We start from the raw sequence: 17,567 nt of genomic DNA, 5'->3' as shown, positions 1-17,567 counted from the left end.
GCGATTACTACTGTGATTTTCTAATGATGATTTTCTATTTCCCTCTTCTGTATTAATTGAAATTCTTCTGAAAGAAATATTTATGCCTTCTTCCCTACTTATTTATATACTGGTTGAGTCATTCACATATCAGTCTGGAATCATGAATATCTAGGGGGGCCTGTATTTTATTACTCAAACACCACAGTATGTATATATCGGTGCAACTTTTTCTGGCCACTATTTATAAAAGAAAAATATAGATCACAGAAATTCAGCACAGCATTTTTGAGGTATAATTCATTTTCACCCCCTTAAAGTGTGCAATTCAATGTTTTCTAGTATATTCCAACACTGCAACTATCACCACTAATTCCAGAACATTTTCATCACCCCCCAAAAGAAACATTGACCCATTAGCAATCATTCCCCTTTCACGCCTTCCTTCAGCTATTGGCGATTGCTCATCTACTTCTTATATTTATGGATTTGCCTATTCAAGACATCTCATATAAATGGAATCATACAGTGGCCTTTTATGTAGCTTCTTTCATTTAGCATGTTTTCAGGGTTCACCCATTTTGTAGCATATATCAATACTTTATTCCATTTTATAATAATAGTAAAATACAACAAATAACAAAGTAATATTCCATTGTATAGATAAACCATATGGTGTTCATCCACTCATCAATGGATAGACATTCTGGTTATTTCCACTTTTTGGCTATTACTATGTTGCTATCAACAGTCATGTGCAAGTTTCTATATAAATGTTTAATTCTCTTAGTTATATCCTCAGGATTGGAACTGGTAGATCACATGGTAACTATATGTTTAACTATTTGAGGAACTGCCAAACTATTCTCCAAAGAAGCTGTGCTATTTTACATTCTCACCAGTAACATGTGAGGGCTCTAACTGGTTCACATCTCCACCACTGCTTGTTATTGTTGGTCATTTTAATTGTAGCCCTTCTAGTGTTTGTCAAGTGGTATCTCATGGTTTTGTTTCCTTAATGTTTAATAATGTTGAGCATCTTTTCAAGTGATTATTATTGGGCATTTGTTGTTTCTTCTTTGGAGAAATTTCTCTTCAAATTCTGATTTTTAACTGAGTTATCTTTTTATTGCTGAATTTTAAGTTTTTTATATATTCTGGATAATAGATCCTCATCAGATTATGACTTGCCAATATTTTCTCCTATTTTTGGTTGTCATTTCTCTTTCTTGACACTGTCCTTTGATTAACAAAAGCTTCAACTCTGGGGGGAAACAGTATGTCAGAATCAAGGGAACTATGATAATATAAATCATAGAAGAGACATATATTCCTAGAAATGATATTTACTTATTGATAAAATTTTCCAATTTTGGTGAAGACTATTATTTTCTTTGGTTAATTGTGCTGTTGATGTCCTATCTTCACAAACTATTGCCTAGTCCAAGGTCACAAGATTTCCATGTGTTTTCCTAAAGAGAGAATACATTTAACCAGTTCCTTTTTTATGGCTTTTTGTATATAACAATTCTGCAGTAACATCATCTATGTAAACCTGTATATCTGTAATTTAGGTCAAAGGGTGTGTATAAATTTTTGATAGATATTGGTAATCTGGTCTCTAAAAAGTTACAAGCTAATGTTTTCATTTAAATAACCTTCATTGTTACCCTAAGTATGTTAGATGTGTGTGTTTATCTGTGTTACATGTGTTTACAAATAGTTACGAAGCCTGTGGATTTGACTTTGGTACTTCTTAGATGGGGGGTACATCAAAATCATTCTACTCTCTCTTGCTCTCTGAGATCTATTTAGGCTTAGTGATAGTCCCCCAGGTACTTCCCAAATTTTGGACATCTGCTGAGATCTAGGATGCCAAGTGGTGGGAGACCGGGTCTGCAGATGGTAAACAGGGGAAAAAGGCAAGTGAGAAGATTTGCATGGGAAACAAGTAAGCCTTTGCTGCCTCTACCCTTCCTATAATATTACCCAACAAACTCTAGTTTGCAGAAAAACTGTGTTAAATGAGGAAAAGCTTTAATCTCCATTTGTCTCCTTCATTGCACAGAGGAGGCTATTCTGTGAAAGAACAGAATCCTGAGTAACCTGCAGCTAGCTGCAGGATATGTAGAGAAGCTATACTTTCTGTCTACTAACATCAGAAGAAACATGTGCTTGCAGAAGTAAAGCCCCAAGAAGCCAGTGATAGATCTGTACTATCTTTATTACAGAAAATATGAGAAAAATCAAAAGTACAACATTGCCTGTTTCTTGCTTGAAGGTCACATCTTCTCTGGTTTATATCTTAATATCAACAGTCACCACAGCTGCAGGAAATTAAACTGAACCTTTAGAAGGTATCGCATACGGACCTGGTTGGGGTTATAGACGATAAATTCATTGTAGTTGAGGGTGTAACCCTCTGGATTCAGAATTCCTGTGTCACTTGCTGGTCCTAATGGCACTGTACTCCCATTCCTGCCAAATGGAAGACAGTGTGTCAACATCTGCCTCTGGTTCAAAGACTGGAATAGAGAAAGTGGAGTCTTATCTGGCCAAAAGGAGTTTTCTGGCCCTCCAGCCTCCGAGTACTTACAAGGTGATGGCGCACGCAGGACTGGGAGCCATCTTGCCCAGCCCCTTGGTGCTGTGTTTGCCTTGCAGTAATCCTTCTGCCTCTGGATTGGCCCCGAGTAGCTCATTACACTGACCCAGAGCTACCTGCAAAGCGAAACATCTTTAAATGACCACATCCTCTAAAGCCAAACAGAAACCCCATCAGTATTTTCTTCTCCTATTCCAGCAGAAGAACTGAACGCAATGCAAACTGTGTTTGGCTTCCCTCTCAAGTTCTCCCAGGTGAACCTCTTGGTTCTGTGGCCAGTCCTTTCTCTGGAAAAATAGGGACTAATGATTAACTAGGTATCATAGATGTGTTCCTGCCTCACCTCTGATAAGAGCAGCAGCCCAGTATCCTTTAGGCGAGTGGCAAAGCAGTAATTGGCACTCTTGGAAGACATGTCAGCAAAGTAGATTCCTTTTCCGAACTGAAATATATAAATAAACAACGGTCAACTGCCGAACCCAGTGTGTTACAAGAAAGGCTCATGGCACTACCCTGCGTTCTAGTATCTTAAACACAGTAAAGACCCTTTTCCGTTTCCTCTCCCAATTCTTTTTCAAGAGGAGGCAGAAGCATCGATAAATCTCTGTTTTCTGGGGGGAAGGTGAGATACCTTTAGGAATTTAAGAAAGGAGGGTCACAGTAAATGCCAGGGTTGTGAGTGAGCTGGTTTAATTCTCAGGAATGTCACCACTTAATCCTAATCTAGAAAAAAAAAAAGGGTTCCAATTTCTACTCACCATGTAACCTGTGATGGGAGCCTCAGGTGGGGCGATTCGAAGCCCATGGCTTAGGATTCCTACCCAGTTACTCAGCCTGGAGCCATGCCAGAGTAGCATCCTAAGGAAAAGCCAGTATTACTGTACTCTCTCTTGCTCTCCTACAGACACAGGCCATAGGCATCAAAAAGCCAACAGCTGTCTGGGTTATCATTTTTTATGAGTTCCCTAACTGCACTTCAGGCAAGGGACTGTCTTCCCAAACCGAAAGTTAAATGGAGACCTGTTATGAAGGTCCTCTCTGAAGGCTTCTTTTTCACCCTCCTTCTCAACTTCAAAGACATCCAGCAAGGTCATGGTATAGTCACTGTGTGTGGGAGCATGGGTAGACTGTAGGTACTGGGAAATCACCTGTGAAAAAGAATGAAAGATAAGGTTGACGTGGACTCTGTAAGAGACCCGGCTGAACTGAAGAACCTTGGCCTTCTTGTATAAACTGGCCTAAGTGGCCTCACAAGGGCCGCCACAAAGAGTCTTACCTTCCCAATTCTTAGTAAATAGAAATTCTGCCCTAAAGTTTTCTCTTAACCAAATGCAGTCAGAGAACAGTGGCATGGGGAGGGTGGATCTTAATAGTAAAAATAAATGATCATTTTTCTTACTTTGAACTCATAACTCTCATGGTCTAAAGGGTGCAAGGCACACTTTAGTTTTCTATAGTGTTGGTCCAATGGGTGTTCTGGGCTTTGCAGTTCTGTCTTCACCAGCTTAATTGCAATTTCAATGTCTCCCAAAGCCTGACAAGATGAGACAGAGAATCAATGTGGGAGAAACCTGGGACAAGGGATTTAATACTTCCCAATCCACATGTATCTCACCTCCAGTAGCTGTACTTTATCTGACAGTTCTTTCTCTGTCCGGATTAATGGAGGGGTACGGAGTCTAAGGGCAGAGATACAGCCAATAATTAATTCTCTGAGGTGTGGCCAAAAGGCATATGACCAAAAACACAGATTAATATAGGTCCTTTAGAAAACAGGTATAAGGACAGCAGTTTTCCATTTGAAAGAGATCTGTATGAGATTTTTAGCTTTCAAATACATGAAGAGATATTATGCATATATTCTGAGTAGGATAAAACAAACTACATAGACTTTGACCTGTGGCATGTACCAACATCAATAAGGAACAATTTGGATGAAGTCCTATCTAGAAATACACAGGTAGAAATGTACCTGTTGACCACTCAGGGTTATCTCTAGGTCACAGGCCTCTATAAAGCAACAGAGGAATAAAAATAAAGGAAGCAACAGAATGCAGAATCAACGAAGATAAAATATATTTTATAAACCTAATATCATTTGAGTTCACAGAAATGTTGGTGTGTTAGTCACCTTACAGAACTGGGTGATATGCCTGAAGGTGTTTGACATGCTGGTTGGATGGCTAGACCCACTCCCCCTAGAGTTGGTAACTCGCTTGATCAGAGAATATGGCTGTAGATCAAGGCAGGAGACTGCATCCCATACTCGTAAACTGATTAAATAGGTTATTTATAAATTATGTTGGCTCTGTATCTATTCAAGATGATCATTTCCTTGGAAATGACAAGTTAAAAAGATGATAGTTCCTGCTGAGTGACGTAGGGGATACTGTTGGGCAGAATACCAAAGTGAAGTAACAGCACAGGGCATACCCAAAGTCATGTGGGATTCGGGTGTAGAATTCATTGCATGCTTCGATGAGAGCTCGTCCACGCTGGCCAGCCCGAATACAGTCCTCAATCTTCTTAAGAGACTGGTAACCTGCCTTGATTTGTGCCACTGTCAGCTTCCCTGCAGACCCAGAAAGAGATCAGACTCCACAACTACAGGTACATCCTGGAAACTGTATTTATGACCCTGCCCAACACAGACTCTCACCTTTCAACTTTCAAAACTGCTCTCCCTCCCCGCCATACAACTTCTTACCCCAATTCTCTCTTCCTTTACTCAGTAATATCAGCAAGCTTTAAATCATGATGGTGATAAAATATCCTGTTAAATGAACTAGGAATATGCAGTGAGCATGTAGGATAGAATCTGAAGCCCTACCAAGTGGAGCTTTCTTGGTATCATATTTCATTTCTACCATCATCTCTTCCATGGCCTGGACATTACAGATCAACTTTATCAGCGCCTGTACACGAAGATCTAGCTGTGACTCTAGTTTCAAGGGGGATTCAAGAGATTCCTCTTTCTTTGTTTCCTCTTCATTCTGTAGCTCAAAAAAAAAAAAAAAAAAGGAAAAAAATCATAGAATCTGAAAAGATTTATTATATGTTCCTTGCAAGGACTGGCTATACAATATCCCTGGCAGAAGAACACCAGCTTTTACTTGGTGCACTGGGATGACCCAGAGAGATGATAAGGGGAGGGTGGTGGGAGGGGGGTTCAGGATTGGGAACTCCTGTACACCCGTGGTGGATTCATGTCAATGTATGGCAAAACCAATACAGTATTGTAAAGTAAAAAAAAAAAAAATAAATAAAAAATAAAAGCTAATGATTAGCTTAAAAAAAAAAAAAGAAAGTAGGCCCATCCCATTATAAACCTAGTTAGAGTACTCAGTGTGATTTCCACCTTCTAGTCTTACTTCTGCTTCCCGTAGTTAAACACTCAGAATATGTCTACAAGGTCCTCCTAATATAACATTAAGCTTGTAAAGACAGCTCAGTTGAGTTCAGTTCAGTCACTCCGTCGCGTCTCTTTGCGACCCCATGAATTGCAGCACGCCAGGCCTCCCTGTCCATCACCAACTCCAGGAGTTCACTCAGATTCACATCCATCGAGTCAGTGATGCCATCCAGCCATCTCATCCTCTGTCGTCCCCTTCTCCTCCTGCCCTCAATCCCTCCCGGCATCAAAGTCTTTTCCAATGAGTCAACTCTTCCCATGAGGTGGCTGAAGTACTGGAGTTTCAGCTTTAGCATCATTCCCTCCAAAGAAATGCCAGGGCTGATCTCCTTCAGAATGGACTGGTTGGATCTCCTTGCAGTCCAAGGGACTCTCAAGAGTCTTCTCCAACACCACAGTTCAAAAGCATCAATTCTTCGGCACTCAGCCTTCTTCAAAGTCCAACTCTCACATCCATACACGACCACTGGAAAAACCACAGCCTTGACTAGATGGACCTTAGTCGGCAAAGTAATGTCTTTGCTTTTGAATATGCTATCTAGGTTGGTCATAACTTTTCTTCCAAGGAGTAAGCGTCTTTTAATTTCATGGCTGCAGTCACCATCTGCGGTGATTTTGGAGCCCAAAAAAATAAAGTCTGACACTGTTTCCACTGTTTCCCCATCTATTTCCCATGAAGTGATGGGACCAGATGCCAGGATCTTCGTTTTCTGAATGTTGAGCTTTAAGCCAACTTTTTCACTCTCCTCTTTCACTTTCATCAAGAGGCTTTTAAATTTCTCTTCACTTCTCAAATCTTACCTTAAAAAGATTGGTTTTTCCATTTTTCAAATTTGAAAAATTTGTGACAGTTTTCAGGAAAGATCCTTTTAGGAAAGCATCTTGGTTGTACCTCAGCATTCAAAATTAAAATAAACAAAAAACAAAACTGTTTTTTTTGTTTTAGGACCTAAGATTTTTAAGGACTTTAGTAAATAATAGAGACTAGGACCTCATCCAAGCCACTCTACTAGACTTCACTCTGGTTAAGAGGAAAGGGTTTTCCCTAGACATACAGAGTTTACCTGTGTGTTGCTAGCATAGTCCATCTGTAGCATATCATATTTTCCAGGTATCTTCTTAAACTTCTCACGATCCTCCCAATTATTTTTTGTTTTGTCAAGGAATCTGTAGAGTTCAAGTTGATGAGAAAATCTTACAAATAAGGGTTTACTACTAGGGATGGGCTTTTTCGTAAGAATCTCTCTAAAACTTTTTAGTTCTTACACCATCAATATTCCATAAATCTGGATTCTAAATTAGGACCCTGAATCAACAGAAAAGCTCTAGAGAAAAAGGGAACAAAAAGTGGTAAAAAAGGTCACTGAACTTCTCCCAAAGGCTCCAATCATCACTAAAGTCATTAAGATTTAAGATAAAAGATTACTATCCAATCCTTTTCTCTGAAAGAAACATTCCCAGGGACTCCAGAAAGTTTTCCATGAATCCCATGGACGGAGAAGCCTGGTAGGCTGCAGTCCATGGGGTCTCGAACAGTTGGACACGACTGAGCAACTTCCCTTTCACTTTTCACTTTGATGCATTGGAGAAGGAAATGGCACCCCACTCCAGTGTTCTTGCCTGGAGAATCCCAGGGACGGGGGAATCTGGTGGGCTTCCGTCTATGGGGTGGCACAGAGTCGGACACGACTGAAGCCACTTAGCAGCAGCAGCATCAGCAGTAAAACAATTCTAAAGAAAATTATTTATTTGGCTGTGCTGGGTTGCTGCATGTGGGACCTTTAGTTATGGCATGCGAACTCTTAGTTGTGGCATGCGGGATCTAGTTCCCTGACCAGGGATCAAACTAGGGCACCCTGCACTGGGAGTATGGAGTCGTAGCCACTGGACCCCCAAGGAAGGCCCATACGTTTTAAAACTGGAGCTGCAAATAGTCTCATCTCATTCTCCCCAAATTTCCTAAATTGTTGGTCATGTGCTGAATATGTTAGCTTCTGATTTTAGTCAATTTCTGGTTCCAAGTGATTTAATCACTATCTAAGGATCAGTTTGGTGTTCCAGTGGAAAGATGTTACAGTGGAAAGACATTATCAGTTAAGTCAACTCACACTTATTATGAAACTCCTAAAGACGATATATCCAAGAAGATGAAAGATACTATTTTGTACTCATTTCTTAGCACTCACTTCTTTTGAAAGATGTCCTTGGCCTTGTTGAGGTCCCCGGAACAAGCCACCAAGCTGTGCTGCCCTGTCTTCCCAACTGCAAAGTAAATGCCACATGTAAGGTGGTTCCCTGCCCCCTCAACCCAAGAAGAGTTCTCTGGTAGTAACAAGCCAGATCTCTAAGGTCTCTCCACTTAGCATCTGACACACAGGCAAGAAGGAAAGAAGGAAAAGATGAAAGGGCTTAGGGAACCGACCCCGTTGCCTCTGAGCAGCACTTGCAGCCCAGTCGCCGTAGAGTTCTCAGCTGTGACAGGCTGCTCTTAGTTTTTCCAGTGCCAATGAGGATGCCTGCCATGCCCCAGTTTCAAGCAGCACAATTTGATTCCTAAGCCTCTCTCAGGTTATAGAAACTCCACTACACCAACTGAAACCCAGAGAAACCTTCGGCTACTCACTAAACTGCTTCTGGCTTTCTGAATAACAACTCACAAAATCCACAATAAAAGCAATTACCTCGGCCCCATCTCATCCAAACACTGAAGTTTCTCTGGGCATCATCTTCTAACAGCTGAATCAGGTAATACTTGTTGTTGTTGAACTGGAGATTGGTCTATGATATGAGAAATATGAACATAAAAGGACAGGTTTGCAAATGGAAGCCACATAAACCAATGACTCTTGGTCAAAGGTTACAGTAATTGCCATGAGGAAAGGACAGCAAGGGACAAGAAAATCAGGTTCAGTTAAGATTAAGGATGTAATAAAAGAAGAAAAGGGTTTCTATATTATACTTTGAATTCCTAGGAATTAAAGGCTGGCTTTCTAAAACCTCTGCTGCTGCTGCTAAGTAGCTTCAGTCGTGTCCAACTCTGTGCCACCCCATAGACGGAAGCCCACCAGATTCCCCCGTCCCTGGGATTCTCCAGGCAAGAACACTGGAGTGGGGTGCCATTTCCTTCTCCAATGCATCAAAGTGAAAAGTGAAAGGGAAGTCGCTCAGTCGTGTCCGACTCTTCGCGACCCCATGGACTGCAGCCTACCAGGCTCCTCCGTCCATGGAATTTTCCAGGCAAGAGTACTGGAGTGGGGTGCCATTGCCTTCTCCGGCCTAAAACCTCTACCCAACCTCAAATATCCTATATTGATTGGCTCCTTCTGTTTCTTCCTGCCTCACCTCCCTCCATAGATATTACAGAGGCCGTAAGTGTTTTTCAGCTCCCAATGCACTTGCAGTCATTATTTTCCAAATGAAAACAATTTTGATGCCCCTAAGATCTGTAACCATCATGCTTGTTTGTTTAGACAACTTATTCTTTAATAGTACTATTTACAATTTTGGCTTGTCACCTGAAACAATTTGACCATGAGTTGAGAGTAGAACAATGTTAGGAGGGGAAAAAGGATAGGCAGAAACCACTGCCACCCCTACCCCATACCTAACATGACCAGGAGACATTCAGAGAAAATATGACCAGTATCTAAAAAGGTATCCTGTGAGTAACCTACCCCAGTGAAGAGAGGGAGCAGTCCATGATAGGGAACGGCAGCTTGTGCTATAAAGCCGAGTCCTGGTTACCCATCCACTCTGCGTTGTTAAGCGTGTTACTTGTTCTACCTCTTGCCTGCTCACATTATAAATTTGCTGAATGGTAGAACAAAAAGGCCTTAAGACCTTTTCTATCTGCTTATGATATTTTATGAAAAAAATGGTAACAGAGGAATTCAATGTAGCTGTTAGAAGTATATATGATAGATCAATAAATTCAAATATGAAGACATATTCAGGAAATACCAAGCATGTATCTATCCAAAACAACAAAAATAAGCAAAGAGGAAAAGACAGAAAAGAAAAAAAATGGAGGTCAGTGGCATGATGGAGAAAAAAATGCTCCCTTCATCTATCCCTTTCAGTCTATGAAAGTAAAAAATCCACAGCTCAGCACAGGTGCCCACACACCAGAAAATTCCACACATCTGTACATCTAAAGGTGGGTGGACGGGAACAGAGGAAGTGGAACCAGGGGAGGAGTGGAGGCGCTGCCTGCAATCCCGTCCCGGCAGGGAACCCGGCAGCAGCAGGTGACGCAGTGCACACGACTCTGGCCTCTTGGCTGCAGTGGCAGCAAAGACGGGAGCCATGGAGGGCCCATGACTGTTTCCTTCACCTTCACCCTCCCTGGCAGCTCCTGGCTGAAAGCAGCAATACCAGAGATCCCAGAGGCACTGGCAAGGCAACCTGGCTTCTTGCTCCCCTTCCTCCTGAGGTGGAGCCTATGACTTAGGAGATTCCAGATGCACGGAAGCTCCTACCACCCTGGTGCTCCAGGCGGTGATGCCAGTGACAGTAGAGGCAGCGAAGCACCAACAGCCTTGGAGGCACAACTGTGATAAGGCGGGCACCAGGTGATCCCTCTGACAGAGGGTGGAAAGAGCTCTCAAATACCACTAGGGGCAGATCAGATAAGAGAAACCAAAAACTTGTGCTAGAGCGCCACCTACTGGAAAACAAAAGAAAGCCCTCTAATTTCTAACCCACTGAATCCTTAAAAATTAAGATTAAAAAAAAAGCTTTACCTAAAGAACAAAGGTGTTCATTACTTCAAATGTGCTGGCAGAAGAACACCTTATTAAACACTAGGAATAATCCTAGTTACAGTGTATTGCGAAAATAAAAGGACAATTTTCCAGAAATGAAACAACGCCACGGGATATTGTGATCTAAATGATACAGAATACGAAATAGCTGTCATGAAGAAACTCAGTGAGCTACGAGAAAACTCAGAAAGGCAGTTTAGTGAGTTCAGGAATAACATTAATGACCAGAAGGAATGCTTTACTGAAGAGATTAAAACTCTGTAAAAAACCAAGCCGAAATTTTGGAGCTGAAGAACTCAATAAACAAGACAATGTGTTAGAAAGCACTGGAAACAGGGAAGACCTTATAAAAGACAGAATAAGTGAGCCCAAATACAGAAATCTAGAAAAGACACAGGTAGATTAGGAAAGAGAATTAAGATGTAAAAAAAGAAGGAGGAAATTCTATAAGAACTATCTGACTCTTTTTGGAAGGGTGACATTAGGTAATGGTATTTCAGAAGAAGAGAGGGAGAAGGGAGCAAAGGGTTTAGCTACAGAAATAATAGCTGAGAACTTCCCAAACCTAGAGAAGAAAACTGGTACTACCACTCTATGAAGCTACCAGAACACCTAATTGCCTCAATACAAAAAGATCTTCTCCAGGACACATAATATTAAAACTGTCAAAAGTCAATGATAAAATAGGAATTTTAAAGACTGCCAGGGAAAAAAAAGGATGCTCACTTACAAAGAAGTCCCCATTAGGCTATATGCAGATTTCTCAGAAGAAACTCTACAGGTCAAGAACGACTGGAATGACACTCAAAATACTGAAAGATAAAAGCTATCAGCCAAGAATACTCTATCCACCAAAGTCATCATTCAGAGATGAAGGAGAAAAAAAGCTTTCCCAGACAAAAGTTGAGAGAGTTCATCACCACTACACCTGCCTCACAAGAAATGTTGAAAGGAGCTCTTCTATCTGTAACAAAAGAGCAAAAGTACACAAATCTTTGAGTAAGGTGATAAACAGAATCAGAAAACTGCAACCCTATCAGAATAGATTTTAAACAGTTTATTATAGCATAAAGGTTAAAGGGGGGAAAAAAAAACAGAAAAAACAACTATAACTACTTCAATTTGGTAAGAAACTCACAATATAATGATGTCTGGCAGAAACAAAATTCTGTAAAGCAATTATCCTTCACTTAAAATATAAATAAATTAAAAAAAAGAAGAAACTCACAACATAAAAAGGAATAATCTGAGACAACAAAAGCGTAGGAGGGGAAGAGGATGGAACCTGTACACGCAAATGAAGGCAAGATGGTGTCAGCAGAAAACGGACTAGTTATCCAAGAGATGCTTATACAAACCTCACGGCAACCACAAAACATACACCTAGAGCAGAGATGCTAAACAGTAAAGAAAAAAAAAGGAAACAGAAAAATGTCCCAGAAAACCACCAAACCAAACTGGAAAATAGAAACACAAGGAAAAAGAAAAAAACAGTGATATCAAACAACCAGAAAACAAAAGATGAAATGGCAACAGTAAGTCTTCATCTATCAATAATCATCCTAAATGTAAATGGTTCACCAATCAAAAGACAGAGTGGCTCGATGGATTAAAAAATAAGATCTAACTATATGCTGCCTCCAGGAGACTTACCTCAGCTCTGAAGAAAGACATAGGCTCAGAGTGAAGGGATGAAAGACGATACTCCAAGCAAATGGCAGCCAAAAGAAAGTGAGTGTAATCAACACTCCTATCAGACAGTGAAAGCGAAAGGCGCTCTGTTGCGTCCGACTCTTTGTGACCCCACAGACTATACATATACAGTCCATGGAATTCTCCAGGCCAGAATATTGGAGTGGGTAGCCTTTTCCTTCTTCAGGGGATCTTCCCAACCGAGGGACTGAGGCCAGGTCTTCCGCACTGCACGCAGATTCTTTACCAGCTGAGCCACAAAGGAAGCCCAAGAATACTGGAGTGGGTAGCTTATCCTTTCTCCAGTGGATCTTCCCGACCCAGGAATCAAACTGTGGTCTCCTGCACTGCAGGCGGATTCTTTACCAACTGAGCTATCAGGGAAGCCCTAAAAGGCCTATTTTATCTATCAGACAAAATAGATATAAGAAAAAAAGGTAACAGTGGGACTTTTCTGGTGGTCCAGCGGCTAAGACTCCGAGATCTCAATGCAGGAGGCTTGGGTTTGATCCCTTGTCAGCAAACTAGATCCGGCATGTCACAACTAAAGAGCCCATGTGCTGCAATGAAGATGGAAGTGCTGCAACTAAGACCTGCTGCAGCCAAATAAATAAATTAAAAAAAAAAAAAGAAAAACAAAGGTAACAAGAGACAAAGATGGACATTATATAATGATAAAAGGAACAATTCATTAAGAAGACATTTTTCAGTATATGCACATGCAACTTTGGAGCACCAAAATATATAAAACAAGTATTAACAGACCTAAAGGAAGAAACTGACAGCAACACAATAATAGTTGGGGACTTTTAACACCCAAATTACATCAATGGATAGATCATTCAGATAGAAAGTCAGCAAGGAAACAGCAGCCTTAAATGAAACGTTAGATGAGATGTTTCATAGATTTGTACAGAACATCTCATCCAAGTGCAGCAGAATAAACATTCTTCTCAAGTGCATATGGAACTTTCTCAAATATGTTGAGATACAAAACAAGTCTCAATACACTTAAGAAGACTGAAATTTTATCAAAAGTCTTTTCTGATAACATGGCATGAAACTTCTACAATGATGCAGAAATCAAGAAGAAAGCTGGAAAAATCACAAATACGTGGAAAGTGACAATGCGCTACTAAACAATATGCAACTGAATAACTATGAGGTCAACACAGAAATCAAAGGAGAAATTAAAAATACTGAAGATGAAAATACGACATGCCACAATCTACGGGATGCAGGGAAAGAATCACTAAGAGGGGAGTTTAAAGCAATACAGTCCTACCTCAAGAAACAAGGAAAATCTCAAATAAATAATCGGACCTCACACCTAAAGGAACCAGGAAAGAATAAATGCAGCCCAAAGTCAGTAAGAGGAAGGAAATAACAAAGATCAGAGTAGAAATAAATGAACTAGACTAAAAAGATAATAGTAAAGATCAATGAAACGAAGAGCTGGCTGTTTGAAAAGATAACTAAAATTGACAAACTTTTAGTTGGCCTCAGAAAAAAAGAGGTAAGACTTTGATAAAGGCAGAGACGAAAGAGGAGAAATAAGAATGCGTACCAAAGAAACACAAAGAATTATAAAAGAATATTATAATTATCTATATTCTAACAACTGGACAACCTAGAAGAAATGGACAAATCTTAGAATCATACAATGTTCCAAGACTAAATCATGAAGAAATAGAAAATGTGAATAGACCAAACTCTAGTAAAGAGATTGAAGCAGTAATAAAAAACCTCCCCCAAACAAAAGTCCAGGGCAAGACAGCTTCCCAGGTGAATTCTATTAAGCATTCAAAGAGGATTCAATACTTCTCCTCAAAGTCTTCCAAAAAATTGAAGAGGAGGGAATACTGCCTAACTCATTTTACAAGGCCCACATTATCCTGATACCACAACCAGACAAGGACAGCACAAAAAAAGGAAATTAGAGGCCCATAACTCTGATGGGCATGGAGAACTGTATGATGATGGATGGGAACTAAAGTTTTGGTGGTGAGCATCCTGTAGTAGGTATTTCTACATAGTAGAAATCTAATGTTTTACATGTGAAACTTATAGAATGTAATAAATCAATGTTACCTCAATAAAAACAAATTTAAAAAAGAAAAATAAATTTAACTACATAAAAAGTTAAAACTTCAATATGGGCAAAAAGTATACTATAAAGAAAATCAAAAGGAAAATGAAAAATTTAGAAAATATATAAGCAATTTATAGGATAGATGAAGGACTATCCTCCACATTATATAAAGTTCCTCAAAGCCCATAAGAAAAAAGACCAACAACTTACCAGGAAATGTGCAAAATCATAGGAACAGTGGATTCATAGGTTCAATAAAGACATAAAAACCTGCTAAAGGATCTGCTTCTTATAGAGACTCCACTATTAGGCAGAGTGCACTAGAGTTGAGTATTTGGGATTATGGGGCTAATATAAGGGACTTCAGAATTAAAGATCTGGGCTTTGGGACACTGTCATCAATAATTATCAAGAAGAAATTCTCAGTTTCTTCCCTTACCTGATTTAGCATGACATCATAGACATCATTTCCTTCACAGTACACATGGGCCTAGAGAGAAAGAAAAAACTGACATTTGTACGTTCCCAACCCTGATGAGATCATAGGTGAGGTTCTAAATTTTGTATGCCCCAAACTATCACTCTCCCACATTACCAACATGCATCTTCCAGGGGAAAAAATGCAAAAGTATGTTCTTCTAAACATAACCTGTCAATCCTATAATGAAAACATGTTGCTTTTATGTAATTACAGAAACACAAATGAGTCTAACTCAGTAAAGGAAACCTGCTCCAGAGGAAGCCTTTCTTCTGTATTCTTACATACCAGTGCACAGTTTCTCATTAGAACACTGATAATGATACAATTTTCTAATTGGGAAAGAGGTGTGGAAAGCTGATGACAACTCCTAAGTTAACCATGCTAGAAAATACCATGATTAGTACTCCCAAACCCCATGCTGTTCATCCCTTAGCCTTGGAGAAAATTTTGGAGAGGATTCCTAAAATAGATAATAGCAATGTTCCAGACAAGAATCCCAATAAGAACAATGGTTCTTTGAGAAATTAGTGGGAGTCTCTTACCTTCCCCACCTTGGCTGTGCACTCTGGGTCCACTGGAGCTTTGCCCTTTAACAGCAAGGTCTTCACAGACTCTGAGGGAAGACAGATAAGTACTACATCTACTCATATGGGAAACAAAAATAGCTGCCATGGTTAGATAGAAACCTGTCGATTTACTCTGCCCTTCCCAAGCAAGCTTGATCTGCTCAAGTCTCAGTTTATTGTAATAAAATATGTGAAACTAAAGCTTTTGAGAAACTAGGTTAGTCTTATGGTATGCCCCAAAGATAGAAAGTTAATTATATCTTCAAGGAAAGAAAAAATAAGAGTTGAAAGAACAAAATACTCTCCCACCCTCAGCTCTCCCAGGGACCCTCTTGCTGGTCCACGTTCTCCATGGTGTATGTCTGGGGCTGACCTTGCTTGTCTTCAGTCCTGTCATTATCTGCCTTTCCTTCAGCCACAGGCTCCTTTTTCACCCTGTGACATTTTCGAATTTTCTTTGCAGGAGGAGGGTCTTCTGCAACTGTTTTGCCATTATTAACTCTTTCAGCTTCATTCAGAATAGGCAAGAAGAATGGGCAAAGAAGCAAAAGAATGAGTACACACTGAATGTGATGCTACTGTGCAAAAACATCTTTTTAAAATAGATTGAGATGGTTTTGTAAATTTACAAAGGAATAATAACTGCCATACCACTCAGAAAACAGTCTGAGTTCCTGAACTGCTATTCCAGCCAAACAAAACGAAAGCAACTCACAGACCATGTGAGTTCATGGCCTCAGGCATCAGTCTCAAACTGCTTATCTTCTCTGTTTACTTGTGCCCCGATACCCTCCAAATACCTATCCTCAAACTACTAAAGGTGGTATGAAACAGGTTAATAGAGTGCTCTGGAGTCTGTGCCCTGTCTCTTCTAACTGGATAGTCAGTGTAGAAGTTATTTCATCTCTTTGTACTTCAGTTGCCCTAACCGAAAAATCTAGAGGAAGACAACACATTTAAGAACACAATACACAGAGTATGATATGTCTGTCATAAGTCAATTTTAAGAGCTGCATTTTGGAAACTGGGATGCATTTTACAAGGGATGACTTGGAAGCTCCGAATCACGTTTTAACTGGAAGCGTTTTTCCTTGCTCAATGGTACATAAAATAATGGTGCACCTCGCACTTAATTTTTTAAACTGTTTTGTATTAGGTATGTAAAACCGTGGTGGCACTAAGTTGTAACAGGTCAACAGGCCGTCAGACACAATTCTGTAACCCTCAAAAGCTATGACAACCGAAATTTTCAAAGTTCGGCATCAAAACAAGCGCTGGTTCAGGGAGCGATGGAAATAGGAAGGGCTGTAGTAGAGGGCACAGTTCCTTTTCTGAATTCCCGCCCCCAGTATTCTGGCCCCCATAGTTCAACCCGAACCTCGCGTTCTGCCGCCGGCAGTCCCCCGCCGCCGAGCTGCCATGGAGCCCAAACGCTGACGTCATCAGTCCGCTCGCTGGAATCGCCAGCGCAGTCTGAAGGCGGGAACCGTAGTGCGTGTGCGTCCTAGCGTGGAACTACCAGGGCGGGATGCACTAAAATATTTGCATGCCGCAATGTCTTGTGGGAAGTCACCGTAACCGAAAAGTGGCTTTAGGTATGAGCTCATTATAAATGCTGTTTGCGCGAGCTATTTGCCGTAGGGCGGAGGGAAGCTCATCAGTGGGGCTACGAGCTGAGTGCGCTTAGTCACTCTATCCAATGTCCCTTGGGAAGGTCTGAGACTAGGGCCATGGGCGGCCCTAACAGGGCCCTCCCTGAGATTCGGGGAGGTGAGTTCCCAGAGAACGGGGCTCCGCGCGAGGGCAGACTGGGCAGGAGATGCTATGGACCCCGCCCTTGCGGAGGGGCCTAGCGGATGCCTCCTTAGCCGGAGCTTGGAACAGACTCACGGCCAGCGAAGTGAGTTCAATGGCTGAGGTGAGGTACCCCACCCCGCGTGGGGGCCTCATAACCCAATTCAGACTACTCTCCCGCCC

At 40.8% G+C, this 17,567-nt stretch overlaps 1 protein-coding gene across 1 annotated transcript; it reads right to left on the bottom strand.

Moving 5' to 3' along the window:
- Window positions 1-2,257: 2,257 nt before the first annotated feature.
- PARP2 (poly(ADP-ribose) polymerase 2) lies at window positions 2,258-17,011 on the bottom strand. The gene is made up of 16 exons (XM_068966742.1): window positions 16,969-17,011; window positions 15,964-16,110; window positions 15,567-15,637; window positions 14,983-15,033; window positions 8,678-8,774; window positions 8,183-8,258; window positions 7,061-7,163; window positions 5,415-5,577; window positions 5,018-5,156; window positions 4,200-4,263; window positions 3,984-4,118; window positions 3,605-3,732; window positions 3,343-3,442; window positions 2,928-3,026; window positions 2,576-2,700; window positions 2,258-2,457 (listed from the first exon to the last, which is right to left on the bottom strand). The coding sequence occupies exons 1-16, from the start codon at window positions 17,009-17,011 to the stop codon at window positions 2,298-2,300; spliced, it is 1,701 nt and encodes a 566-aa protein (XP_068822843.1). The 3' UTR covers window positions 2,258-2,297.
- Window positions 17,012-17,567: the final 556 nt, after the last annotated feature.

This window comes from Capricornis sumatraensis, chromosome 2 (assembly GCF_032405125.1).
Source record: "Capricornis sumatraensis isolate serow.1 chromosome 2, serow.2, whole genome shotgun sequence".
NCBI lineage: Eukaryota > Metazoa > Chordata > Mammalia > Artiodactyla > Bovidae > Capricornis > Capricornis sumatraensis.
Note: the sequence above shows the minus strand (reverse complement) of the source record. Positions and strands in the feature narration are given on the sequence as shown.

Coding starts and splice junctions, on each gene's coding strand:
- PARP2 (XM_068966742.1), bottom strand. CDS start 17,011: ATGGCAGCTCGGCGGCGGGGGACTGCCGGCGGCAGAACGCGAG. Junction 3,027..3,342: donor CTCCCATCACAGGTTACATG/GTGAGTAGAAAT, acceptor TATATATTTCAG/TTCGGAAAAGGAATCTACTT. Junction 2,458..2,575: donor CCTGCGTGCGCCATCACCTT/GTAAGTACTCGG, acceptor TCCATTTGGCAG/GAATGGGAGTACAGTGCCAT.